The 13,899-nt window shown below is 39.0% G+C and overlaps 1 protein-coding gene across 2 annotated transcripts; it reads right to left on the bottom strand.

Annotated features, from left to right (window-relative positions):
* Positions 1 to 428: 428 nt before the first annotated feature.
* MED31 (mediator complex subunit 31) lies at positions 429 to 3,547 on the bottom strand. Of its 2 annotated transcripts, XM_065732152.1 has the most exons (4): positions 3,465 to 3,547; positions 2,162 to 2,239; positions 1,394 to 1,490; positions 429 to 707 (listed from the first exon to the last, which is right to left on the bottom strand). In XM_065732152.1, the coding sequence occupies exons 1-4, from the start codon at positions 3,472 to 3,474 to the stop codon at positions 518 to 520; spliced, it is 375 nt and encodes a 124-aa protein (XP_065588224.1). In that variant the 5' UTR covers positions 3,475 to 3,547; the 3' UTR covers positions 429 to 517. The 2 variants fall into 2 exon arrangements, with proteins under 2 accessions (XP_065588224.1, XP_065588223.1); XM_065732151.1 differs by lacking the exon at positions 3,465 to 3,547 and having other exon boundaries at positions 2,162 to 2,445.
* Positions 3,548 to 13,899: the final 10,352 nt, after the last annotated feature.

Below are 13,899 nucleotides of genomic sequence, written 5' to 3'. Positions count from 1 at the left end.
AAAAAACAAAAAAAACAACTGTCAGGTAATCAGAAAGGACAATAGCTCAGCTCTGTTTTCAGGCAAAAAAAAAATTACAAGTTTTGTGCAACAACCATAATCACTTCAGCTTTGCTCATAAAAAGCAGTACATGGGGAAACTCTTAAGTCAAACTTGGAGACACATCATTGTTCTCCAGGAAACATGCCTATACAGTACAGACTTCTGAACTGCACTTTTTGTTATGATACAGCAGTTTCTGTGCCCTCAAAAAGTAGGTTTGGTTTTCAAAATTGTAAGGAACAGATACCAGAATACTCTTAACAAGACTGTTCATGCTACTGAAGAGATGGCAGAAGTAGGTGTTTCAATCTTCTATCATAAAAAAGTTGATATAAGTTAGTGAAAGACAAAGCCATCTGATAAAAATTAAATGTGCACACAGGAAAACCTAAAAAAGGCAAAGACTTCATTCCTTTCTCGTAAATACTTGAATTAATGCAAAGTACACGTTATCATCGCTCTTCCAAGCGCTTTTCATTTTACAGAGGTGTTTTGTTGCTGCTGCTCTGCTAGTGCTTGCTGGAGGCGCATTCTCTTCCGTGAATAATGCTGCCAGTGAAGAATCTGCTGCTCATCAATAAACTTAGCACACTGAGCATTTACCAGTTCTTTGCGGAAGTGTTCATACTGGAGCAGCTCTAACATATGCAAACACTGAGGATACCTGCATTAAAAAAAAAACAACAGTACAAGTTTTACAAGGTATGCTAAAACTGGAGTCTGCAGTATCTCTCCAGTTCGTTATTTTAGTCATTTAGTGCTTTACTCAAGTACCAAAACACTGTGGACTGTACATATTCCATGCACTGTAACTTAATACCTTCACTAAGTACAAAGCTAGAAAACACAGAATCCAATAACCATACATATACGTACTTGTTCAGATTAACTTCTCTAAAAGATTAGATTTCATTAAAACAAATACAATTAACTAGAATAGCTATTTCCATTTAAAGTAAACAAAAAAATGCAACAGATTTTTAACATTAACAAATGAAAAAATGATTCTTTGTGTAGGTATCAACAGTGCAAAAATCACTCTCAGAATGTACTTAGTAGGCTGAAGTAGTTTTGTCCCGTGAAGTTCAATAATCTTGTTTAGGCAGATACTAGGTGCAGGTAAAGGCTGCAAAAGGAAAATTCCATGCATAACTCGAGAATGAAAAGTTCTTCAATTATGCCTATTCCTGTTACAACCAGAATACAGGAAGCAGGAAAATTTATATGCATATGAACACAGCGCAGGTTTTGGTTGTGGAGAGAAATCAAATATTGACATGCAGCTTTACAGTGCGTAACAGAAGGTAAAAATCATTAAAATGCAGAAACCTAAGGGTTTTTAGTACTTACTTTAAGTATTTTGCATATTCGGGTTCTTTCCAATACAGTAAATATTTAAGATAGTTTACAAAAGCTTTGTCTTTGAAGTATCCTCTTTGTGCAAGAACTGAAATACAGTGACAGACAAGGAACTGTCAGCAACAGAAACATGAAACATTTGCAAAACTTCAAGCATATGTATTCACAAAACTATAAAAAAGTGACACGAGTCATAATTTTACCATTACAAGTTTTTACAACTCAAGAAAAAGTAAATACAAAGGGAAAATAGATATTTTAAGTCAACATTCTAAGCATAATAAGCTAGTCTCATCTCCTGCCATATACCTTTTATGCAGGAACAAGGATGTGAACAGTTTTCAAAAATGGGAACTTCTGACATCATAACTGTCAGGGACAACCAGAGAAATTAAGTACTCTACCTGCAACTATTATTCGCATTAGTTAAACTCTAATTTCAGATAAAAGAGTACTTCTTAGATTGAAATGAAATGATTATTTATTTTCTACTACAGATTTGAACTTATTCTCTTCTCCACCAGACAGGTGCATTTTATCTTAATAAATACTCATTTCACATTTTGAAGGTGTCATTTCCTGCCTCTTCCACCTCACCTTTGAAATGTGGAGAAATTATTAACAGAATAAAAGCAGTCTGAAAAAGATCTCTTCCTTTTCCTTTGTTTAGCCTTCCCCCTCCCCACTCACTGTTTAACATTACCTGTAATAATTAAACAAATAAAATTAACTTCTCAGGATCCTGCATTAAGTACTCACAGTTGAGATAATTGGGATTTGCTAGGCACTGAACAAACTCCAACTCCAGCTGGAACCGAAGTCGATTTCCTGTATCATCTGATGTATGTGAGAAAAAAGTGAAAACTGGACCCATATGATAGATTTGGAAGCCAGTTTGTCAATTTTAGCCGTACAAACAGAAACCAGATCTAAACAGGACATAAAGCAGTAAGAGTCCACAATAAATATGGGCTCATTCAGCACAGTCTTTTCTGTTACATGCATCAATGTCGGGCCTGTGTTAGTACATGTGCTGGGTTTTTTTCGTTTGTTTTTTAACCAACTAAATAAGACACAAATATGGAGAAATGCCCTCTGACACTTTATCTAGACTAAAGGAAAAGGAAAGAAGTGACCTAATATTAGGGAGAATTTAAGAAGGTAAGAAAAGAGTACTAAACACAGCTCACTGAAAGCCTCCTTGCACATCATTTAAGAAATACTCACCATGAGACTACAATTACTTCTCTTTTTGTATGAAGATGTCTCACTTTAGTGAGAATCCTGCAGTGTCCTTGCACTAACGGTGTACAGCAGACACTGGTGACCTACCCCAGGAGTCAGTACAAGACCCTACTCTCCTGTGAAGAAAGGCTGAGGGAGCTGGGCTTGGTCAGCCTGGAGAAGGCCCAGGGAGACCTTACTGCAGTATTTCAGTGCGGAAAAGGAGCTTATAAAAAAAGATGAAGACTAACTTTGCACACTGACTGAAAGCCACAGGGCAAGGAGGAACAGCTTTAAAACAAAAGAGGAGATTTAGGTTAGATGTTAGTACAAATTTTTCGCCAGGAGGGCGGTGAGGGCCCGGCACAGGCTGCCCAGATCTGAGGGGACCCCATCCCTGGAGGTGCAGAAGGCCGCTCTGGTAGGGGCCCCGCGCTGCCTGTGGTAGCGGGAGGGACCCGGCGCACGCACAGCTAAACAAGCGGACGTGTAAGGTCCCTTCCAACCCCGCCATTCCGTGTCTATGAAAGATTCAGCTCCTCGACCGCAGAGGAATGTGCGACTCCCTACGACGCCTCCACTGCCACGGCGACCGGGAAGGTAAGGGCCGCGGAAACTCCACAAACTACGCCAAGGGCTCCAACGGGGCAAACCACGAACGGCCTGAGTCTGGCAGAGCCGGGCAGCAGTCTGTCCCGAGGCCCTCCCCCGAGGAAAGGGGTTCAGGGCCTCTCCGGCCCCAGGCCCCCGCTCCCGGACCGGCCTGAGCCCTCCACACGGCAGAACCACCGGCGCTGCTCTCCCCGGCCCGGCCCCGCCGCGCCCGCGCACCGCTCACCTGAGTCCATGGCGGCGCCGCGGGCCGCGCTCCCCTCCTACGCTCAGAATGGCGGCGGGAGCGCCCACTGGCGGCAGACGGAAGCTCGGCGGAGAGCTGGGAAAGCGGCGGCGTCCGCCCGGCAGCGGGCACGGCCGGGCTGCGGGAGGGAGCGTGGTGCGCGGGCCTGGCGCTGCTGCGGCCGCTTCTGGGGGGCAGTGACGCGACGCCGAGTTTCTTTGTTTTGCACTTATGTTTTCATCTTTGTGCCGTGAGCTTTAGCCATCGGTACTGAAGGTCTCTCACGAGGGCCTCGTATTCTATATCGGAGCTGTTTGTGCTCTGACATCATAGAATCAGTAATGTGTTGTGTAGAAAACAACCTTTCGAAAAAAACTAAAGCTGGAGTCTTTTTTTTTTCCTTAGTGTCTTGAATGGGATGGGATCTGGCAGGCAGTTCAGTTCCAGGTCCATTGAAAGGTACCTTTGGCATCAGTGCTCTAGTTAGGTTTTTCCTAGGCTTGCCTACGCTCGAGCATACGCCATAAACATTTCCAAAGCAGAAGGAAATGCTAAGGACAGAATTGTTCCTAACAGACAGACCTGTTTTGCTAGTGGTTGTTTTTGCCTGTTTTGTTGTTGGTTGGTCTGTTGTTGATGTTTGCTTGTTTTTCTTCCTCTTTCTGCATGTTGGACTTTCTTTTTTTCCCTATAGCAACTTCATAATGAGCTGATTTCAGTTGACCTCTACAGTTAATTCTTTATTCATTAAAATGTTACATCAGTAAAACCAGTTACACAAACAGCCCAGGAATGCAGAACAGGACTGCACTGTTACATCTGGAAAAGAGTCCATCTCCCAGGTTGCTAATTTATTCCTAATGCTGCATTTATGCCTGAGACCACACACTAGATTATCAAATCATCTTAAAACAAAGACCTGTTTGGTTTAACACTATCAAGCTAGCTCAGTTTCATTGCTGCTATGATTACATTATTAGGCACTTGTGTTACAGGCTATACAGGCTCAATGTGAAACCTGACTAATTCAATTTTTTTTTTCGAGTGTATGTGATTTGTGCTTTTTATTTGTTAAACTATTTTCGGTGTCTTAGCATTTTTCTGTAATGCTATCTCTTTGTAGAATGATTATTCCCCCTTACCGACACTCCAAATTAGGTTATAAGACCTCCAAAAAAAGCTCTCATGCATTGCTTTCCTTAATAAAATATGACTTTTTTTTTTTTTTTTTTTTTTTGGACAAGGTTTTAGTGGTTGTGGAGTACTACCATTACTATAACAAAATTAGCAAGTCACTCCCCAGTAAACACAGACTTTCGTCTAAAAGCAGAGATCAAACAGATCCCACGCATCTGCATTGCTATTCTGGAATGTGATTTATCTCCCAAGACTGACTTCAGAGGAGAGAATCCTAAGACAGGCTTGGTCACATGAATCAAATTACTATGTAGGTTTGCCACAGTAAAGTGAAAGAACTCAATTCTTGGCCACTGAAACTAGGGACAAAATTGAAAGTTAGAGTTATACTATAAAGACTAAGAACGTTCTCTAGGAAAAACTGGATTTATTTATGCTTTTAAATATTAGCTTAGTCAAACTTTCAGGGAAGAGGTATTAAGATATGAGTCTGAACCAGGAATTGTCCTTTTTATCATCATGAAACCATAACATCACTGCCTTAGTTTCTCCTTTTATAGGTTCTATACTTCTATCCCTGTTTTCTCTGTTTGGGCACTGGTGCTGAACCCTTGTTGTTTTCCTAAAGCATTTTGAGAGTATGCTAATAGTGGATCTAGATATAAAACATATACTACGTAACAAACAGATTGGATGCTTTCTACCCAACCCAAATAAAGCCATTCAAAGTTAAAAATTACACTCAAAAAGGGACACATTGCTGCGATAGTAATCATAGGCAGCAGCAGGTAAGTGACAATAAAATCAAGTTAGTGATATGTCCTTATAAATTATATATTTAGGAATAGGTATATTTACACACAGGAGTAAGTAGAGTCTTGTGGGATGTTGCTATTAGTTCTTGAAGATATAACCTGGGGAAATGAGACATTGCTAAGAGTTTATGATATCACAGTGCAGTGCTTTTGCATCAAAAAGAAAAGGTTCAGCAAAGCTTAACAACTGAAAAGAGTGATCTTGTTGAACAGTGCTTCATACCCAACACTTTGCTTTCACCCTAGGACATCTGCTTTCATTCATGTATTTACCCATCTGTGTTTTTGTAGAATGCAAACTTCTACTGACATGGATAATGACATCTTAAAAGATCTTACTCATGGAATGTAATACAGAATTTTGCAGTCTGGAGTGTAGTCTACTTCAAATAGAGTTAAATAACAGAGAACAGAATATGCATTATGTTAGCATTATGTTATAAATATAACCAGCCAGTACAAACTCTGCAATTTTTTTACTCAAATGTTGTAATTGTAATTGAATAGAAGCAAGATCATAGTTATCACTGACTGAAACAATTGTTAGAGCATATTTAATTAAAGGCTTAAGTGTTCATCAAATTCTTTTTTTTTTTTTAGGTCAAGTAACAGGTAGCATGCATTTCAGATGTGAACCTATGACAGCCACAGTAGAACAATCTTCATTTGAAGATTATTAACCTCACTGAGGAAAGCACTAAGTCTGACAAAAGGGTGTAAAAAGATATGTAGGTCTGTGGCTTACAAACACAGCGATGTGTACTCCTGTGACTATGGTATTCTTCCATATACAGAAGGCCATTATGAAGCCAAGAATTCAAGACGAGAAGTCAAATATTCAGAAAGCATTTTGTTTTTCTTTAATAAATTTGTTAGAAATATCAGTCTTCTTAGGACATGTAGAATGCAGATGACTTTGAGATCAGCCTTTTGTAAGGAGCAATATGGAAGGAACATCTTCACAAAGGTCTTGCTTGCCATTTTGAAGCCAATTTTAAGGTGCTTTAAGGAAATAATTCTGTAGTGAACCAAGAAATATAGAACCTTATTTAAAAAAAAAAAAAAAAAAAGCAGAGAAGCATCCTGGCTCCATAAATGACAACAAAGGCTAAAATGTCTCCTTCACCATTATAGCCTACAAGCTCAAGAGCCAGATGAGAGCACCATCACCCCACATGCAGAAGTACTAACTCAATAAATTTTGGATGTATAGGTTTAGGTTGTTTGAATTGAGCTATACCAGAACAGCGGGTAAATTGTTTTTATAGATTTGGAACTAAATAATTTTAATCCCCCCCCTCCCCACTCCTAATTTCCAGACACGAACAGAAATAAGTAGTAGACTATTGCACAGTGTTTTGCTAACAGCTTGGATACTGAAGTCTTGCCTTGTGAAGGTGGTCAAAAGGCTTTCCTGAAATTTTGAGCAGTTGGTAGAAGATTGAACGCATTCAACTTGCTCATCCCTGAATTGCTGAATGGGCCAAACTGTTGTAACCTGAACTGTAAACCCAGATCCAAAAGAGCTTTAGACTTAGGGCAAGTGCTAATACCACATGCAGCATTGAGGTGGATTGTTATTAGGAGAAGCATTTCCAGTGTGCAATAGTGCTAGCCCATCAGTCCTCTTATTCAAGAGAACAGGGTCTTTAATTCCACTAAACATCTATTTCTGCCACCAGGTCTATAATGCTGATAGACATAAGTATTAATATTTAGATAAGAATGAGTCATGCTAGTGAAATCACTGGGACTGAAAATTAAATCCAGTTAATTAATTGTTTGGATTTTTTTTTTCGCTATCATCTCACCTGCCTGATTGAGAGAATCAAGAGAACCAGATTCTTCCAATCTTGTACAGGAATATATAGCTGCACTTGAAGCAGCACTGTACTTTTATAGCAAGTAAGGAAAAGAGTGCTAGAAACACAAGGTCTCTGGTAATGAAAATGTTATGATTCATGGGATTCCATACAAACTCACCCACAAGCTCATCCACCCATGATGAAAATAACTTTAATTCTTGGTCATTGCAAAGGTGGTGTACAAATAGTTACAATTTCATGGGTGCCTACCTAAATATTTGTCAAGAACAAAAAATGCTTCTTTAGTTGCATGCTAGCCAACCTGTCAATACTTATAGTTAAGATGGTACAGCATTCAGGCAAACAATAGTCCTGAATTCCTTAGGGAGCAAATTTAAATATACCTCATGTAGTCAAGTCCCATAATCTCTGAATGTCAGGCCTATGGTAGAATGGATTATGTCCAACATGAATACTTAAGTAATGTGAAGTAACCTGGCTTATGAATAATCACATAGCTGTGTAAAACATACCTTGACATGTTACTTGTGTTGTGTTCTATTTTATTTCTTGCTGTATTGCAGAGCTAAAATCTTAATTAAAATATTTTGAGTAATTGCTATAGAATTGCATTTTCTCTGGAATAAGTTCTTCAGCCTGCCTTGGCCCCTTGCTCATACATTACAATTAGTAACGTCTTTGTCAGTTAGCTGTTTGGGTTGTTTTGTTTTGTTTTTTAAGCCTAATGAAAGCAGCCCATAGCATTTAGAACAGTAAATAGTAATACTGTTATTTGAAATGTCATTCTGGGTGTACTAGAACAAAGGTAACTAATTTCCTGTAAACAAAACTTCTAGTGACAGTTTCTCTGTCATCAAAGTTCACTTGTGGAGTTTCTTGGAAACTTTTCTTATTGTTAAGGCATAACCAGGTACCCTCCTTCTCACAAGATACATGACCCCCAGGCTCTCTTCCCATCCTGGTTATGGGTCTGAAGTCAGCTGACAGGTCATGGAAATGTTGGACACATGCACTGGCAGCGTAACTGCATGGGATATTTGTGCTGTTCTGTACATAACTCTGATGATGGGGTGGATGCTTCCATGTTATTTTTATCTCTGGATTCATATTTGTCAAAGGACCAAGCCTGGACTATTCCTCCCTGTGATCACAGCCTGTGCTGAGAGAAATTTCAGTTAGCCTCTCCTCTGGGGCATAAGGTATATTCATTGGCTTTGCACTGGTAGCGAATTGAAGAACTGGTTATGGAACACACTTATTCTAGAAGTGATTTACCACAAAATTACAGTTCAGTGAATCCAATCCAATTTATTTAGCACCAAAGTCAAAGCCAGGCTCTGAGGGACGCTTGTCCTGTTCCTTGAGCTCCAAGGAAGAGGAGCATGGAAGTACCTTAATAAAAATACAGTAAGAATCAGTTTACTGTGCTCAGATGATGTAATATTAAAACTGGGTAATATTATAAAAACAGGCACAATAACAACAAAAACATCTCCCTCCCTCTTCAACCTGGATATCCTGATTTCTACTATCCATTCTTTTATCTATTTATAGAAATCTTTAGAGTACCAGTTTTTGATGGAAACCTTTAACCACAAGCCACAAAATATACACACACTACAAGGAGACTGTCATCCCACTGTTTTAACTTCATGTTTCCAAAGTTTCCAGGTCTTCTAATTATTTCTTCAGAGCTTACATAAAAATATATGAGGCAGAAAAAAATCACTTCTGTTGCTGAATAGAAGGAATCTGATATCTCAGGAGCTGTAGATTGACGGTTGAGGAAGTATTCATACCTCAGGCTTTGTGACAGGGCTACTTTTGCTATCAGCAGAATCACAGACAGAAAGCAGTAAGAAGGCTATCTAAATCTGCTCAGAATAAAACTTCAGAATGATGGACTCAAAAATGAAATTCACTTACAGAAGAATTAAAATAAGCAGAAAGAACTCTGCCCTCTCCAATTCCTTGAAACACCTTGAGGATTCCCCTTGAATTTACCACCAAAGACCATGTTAGGTCCTCGGATACTAGGTTTCCCAAAAAGTGTTATCCCTGCTTCCCTATGGGTAAACAGTACAGAATAAGGCAATATTGCTGGGAAAGGTAAGAAAAAAGATATATTCTCTTTTGCTGGAAATGACAGCGTCATCTTCATTCCCTGAGAACCATCCTTGCACAGAAAGGCTCATTTTTAGTATGTTTGAAAAGAGGGAAGATGTCAGAATACTCATGATGGCTTCTCTGACACTTTCTTGCATGCTATAGTTTTTCCTGTTGTCTTTTCCCTAGAGTTATCTTCATAGTGCCACCAAAGAGTCCGCCTGAAACTTGAATAGCTCCCGTGTGGAGCGATACATTATATAAATGTTATTCATAGTTTTTTTTCCATTCACATAACAGTCATCTTCTGTACCAGGAACATTCAACAGTGACAACAGAGGACAGGAACATCGTTCTTGCCCCCATCTTGGACAACAGTGTTCCTGGAATCTGTTTCCAGTTCTGGAAGGTCAGAACAGTCTTGATTCTTAGAATCGCTTGCCTTCTACTTCTGAGTAAAAAGCTGCAGCAGTGGCTATTAGCAGAGCTACTCTGATCATATACATCTTTGGTTAAACTCTTGGGTAAGAGATTGCTAGATACAGTTATTACAGATGAATTAGATTCTTTCCAGAGAACCTTTTACTGCATGACTTCCATCTCTCACTGCTAAAGTTTGGTAGGCTGCGTAGTCTTCTATTTAGAGTGACCCTACTAGACAGGCTTTATAAATGCTTCACAAAGTACACGATATTTGAGCTCTCATCTACATAACACTGATCAGTATAGGCAATATAGGCACTGCAGGCCAGTCAGTCTCACCTCTGGCAAATCATGGAGCAGATCCTCATGAAGGTCCTATTAGGGCATATGAAAAATAAAGATGAGGTGATTGATGTAACCAGCATAGCTTCACCAAGGGCAAGTCATGCCTGAATGACTTGGTCACCTTTTATGATGGAGTTACAGTGCTAGTGGGTAAAGGAAGAGCAACTGACATCATCTATCTGGACTTGTGCAAAGCATCTGAAACTGTCTTGCATGATATCCTGATCTCCAAATTGGAGAAAAATGGATTTGGGGACTGGATCACTTGCTGGATAAGGAGTTGACTGGATGATCACACTCAGAGAATTGTGGTCAACAGCTCATTGTCCAAGTGCAGACTGGTGGCAAGTGGTGTTCCTCGGGGATCAGTGCTGGGATTGGTGCTATTTAACGTCTTTGTGTGAGACATGGACAGTGGGATTGAGTGCAGTCTCAGCAAGTTTGCAGATGACACCAAGCTGAGTGGTTCAGTTGACATGCTAGATGATTTTAAAGGTCTCTTCCAACCCAAACTACCCTACGATTCTATGTTTTATGCCTCTCAGTACTTTTAGTGCCTTTTTTTCTGTTCTTTCCTGCTGGTGTCATCATGCTGATCAATTAAAATGCTGTGCAATGGAATAACTCCACAGTTGCAATAGCAATTGCAGTGATATATATGAATAATCAAAGACTGCAGAGGAGGTTCATGAAGGACACATGCATCTAATTAACTCCTAGAATGCTGGCCATCATCAGCTCCTATCACACATAATGAAAAAAGGAAGGAAAAAAAAAACCAACAAAAAAAATCCTAATAGCTGGGCCCTGATCACCAGAAAAACAAACAAACAAACAAACAAACAAACAGAAGTCAAGATTTATTTATTTGAGTACCTCTTAGACAAGGGTAAATCTCCCAGTATGAACTCCCAACAGGTTGTTTTTAACTTGTGCATTTCCACTATATTAGGGTGATATACTGTGATTATTATGATTTGCTCTTATTGATCTAACTCACATATGTAGACAGTTATGTACTAAAAGAGTCAGGAGTAAGCTCTGAAATGAGACATCATAAGACAGTTGAGGGTGGGGGTCTACTCTCAGAATTTGGACTTTTTCCCCCAGCTTTTGTTATAAGAGGATCCAAAGCCTCTGTCACCTTCAGAGAAAATATATTTTTGACTGTATGACCAAGACAAACTATTGAAGAAAAATACATACTAGCTCCAGAAATATCAAAGCTTAATTGAAAAATGCTGTTAATTTCATTTCTGATGGAAAATTTGTTATTCAACTTGCTTGCCAAAATATTTGTGAAGACCCAGCCCACGTTATTGTTCACAAAGAATCATTCACACATGTTGGTTGTTCTAGTATCTGGTACACTCAGTTCTGTCAAGAGTATGGTCTGGCTATAAAATGTTTGACTTGTCAAGAAAATAATGTTTTAAGAGGCTCATGTTCTGATCTGGAAGAATTTATGAAAACTCATTGAGAATATGTGTGCTGAAAAAGACCACTGAGTAATTTAATGTGGGTAAATAAAGTAAACACAGGAAGGATAACTCTTAGATATATATTTTTTTTTGTAGTTCCAGGAGGAATGGCCTCTTCCTTATAACCAGAATAGACAATCTGCATTTACACTGTAAATAAGGGGCAACTGTTGACACAGTGCCACAGAAAAACAAACAAACAAAAAAACACAGATGGGTAACAAAATATTTGTCGTATAGTCAGATCTATTTTTAAAGAGCTACCAAATACATTGTTTAGCAATTCCTAATCACCTTAGAGCAATGTGTTATGGCAATCTTTAACTTTCCAAATGACCTCCAAATAATCAGGGATGTCGTTTTGTCATATCACACAAGATAAAACAGGAACTTTGCTTGTTCAGTATGGCTGACTAACCTGTCCCAACAAAGTCCACACTAAAATCCTCCCATGCTTTCTTTCGGCTTTAGTGGTCAATATTTTGACGTGAGAGGAAAAGGGATTCTTTTATGCCACTGTCTAAATACAGCTTGTATATAAAGCTAAAACACATTAATTAGAAGAGAAATAAATGCTATATAAGATGGAGATCTCTCATGATACCTATCCTGTAGTGCTGGAAGATGAATGTAGCCTAGCTCCAGTAACAAAGCAATTGTGTTTGCATAACCTACTGTAAATAACACATTTATTTACTCAAGGCATAGGGGCAGGACGACATGCATGCTTGATACTTAAGAAAAATCTGTTTGTGCCCATTACTCTGGAGACTTTGTACAAGTATATTTCTTAAAAACCAGCTGTGTTTCTTAGATTCCTATCATCTTTTACTCGGGAATGAACAGGACAGCTTGTAGTGTATGGCACTGGCTTTGGTTCCACCTGAGCATTTTAGAAGGTGGAAACTCAGGTTATCTATTAGTTGAGGAAAGGAACAATTGATATGTAGGTCTGAAGATAGTTAAAACAGCATTAAAATCTCTGCTTTGCACTGATTTTCTGTGGTGTGTATCACTGTGGATTTTACTGGAGCAATACCATGCTACAGTGGAGGGTAATACAGAAGCAGGTGGTCCACTGCGTCACAGAAGAGAAAATTTGTGCCAGACAGAAGACAGACCTAGTAATATTTTATTTGCCTGACTCTAATTTCACAGTTTTCATTTTAAATTGAGTATACATCACTTATAGGATGTCATAAGGATGTTTCAGAGGGAAATACTTGCGATCAACAGAGCAACAAGGTGACACATCAAATGCAACATATTTATTATAAAGTCAGAGTTCTTTCTTTAATCCATCATAAATACTTTCTTACCCTGATATGGCACTTCTGTCATTAACTCACCCACTGTGACCATTCCAGAAAATAACATTTGTTTTCTACTTGAAGAAAGCTCTTCCCTAGTTGAGATGAGGGCACTTTCTCCCCTTCAAGACACATTCAGATACATTTCAGAACATTCCTTTCTGCAAATGGGAGAGGGAAGTACCTGTCCAACATGTTCAAGCTGAAACAATTTTTGGGGGAATTTAGCTTTGTATAAATTGAGACAAGCAAACTCAATGTTACCTATCCACACAAAGACCACTGTATCTCACTTGCAACAGTGAAGTGCACAGCAGTGATGAAATGTCCTCATATTGTGAGGACTATCAGAAGGCAAAGTAAGTCACTTTCTCAAATGCAATTAGGTACCTACAGATGCAAGTTGGCATTAAGTGGTGATTTCCAAAGCACAGAAGGTGCTTAGTTGGTTCTGGCTTCAAATGAATACTGTGATAACCTTCAGGTGGTGACTAATACCTGTGACCAAGCTATTGACACTAGAACTGCTCTTTTCCTTAGACAAACTTCGCAAGTGTTTATTCACATGTTCTATCAATCCATGGAAGATGTATGAGGCTGCATATAGTGCAGCTGGGTAGACAGAGTGCTGTTGGAGGTGCCAGGAACAACAGTCACTGGAGAGTTTATGGTGCCCAGCGCCTTGAAAGACTGTAGAAGATAAAAGCATGAAAATAAAATCAAATAAAAACTGAAGAAGTTTTCTGCTCAGAAAAGCACCTAGTGATCTTGTGGATATATACTTGACCCACGTTTAAAGGCAAAACATGAATATTTTTACAGTTATTCAAAGAATATTCATGTTAATGACAAAACCATTTAATATTTTATACACATTACTGTGCTAGAGGCCAAATGCTGCATTTATTTTTTCCTCAGGGAGAACTACCCTTGAAGTTGAAATAAGTTGATCCCTATTTCCTCACAACATCTATGAGGTAGATAAGTATTGA

This window comes from Cyrtonyx montezumae, unplaced genomic scaffold (genome assembly GCF_038088225.1).
Source record: "Cyrtonyx montezumae isolate F1298 unplaced genomic scaffold, pur_monq_1.0 scaffold_15, whole genome shotgun sequence".
NCBI classification, from domain to species: domain Eukaryota; kingdom Metazoa; phylum Chordata; class Aves; order Galliformes; family Odontophoridae; genus Cyrtonyx; species Cyrtonyx montezumae.
Note: the sequence above shows the minus strand (reverse complement) of the source record. Positions and strands in the feature narration are given on the sequence as shown.

Bases quoted from the DNA above. Each gene is read 5' to 3' on its own strand.
- MED31 (XM_065732151.1), bottom strand. From the start codon at position 2,276: ATGGGTCCAGTTTTCACTTTTTTCTCACATACATCAGATGATACAGGA. The intron at 1,491-2,161 runs GTGAGTACTTAA...ACTGTATTTCAG, and splicing joins AAATCCCAATTATCTCAACT to TTCTTGCACAAAGAGGATAC. The intron at 708-1,393 runs GTAAGTACTAAA...TTTTTAATGCAG, and splicing joins GAATATGCAAAATACTTAAA to GTATCCTCAGTGTTTGCATA.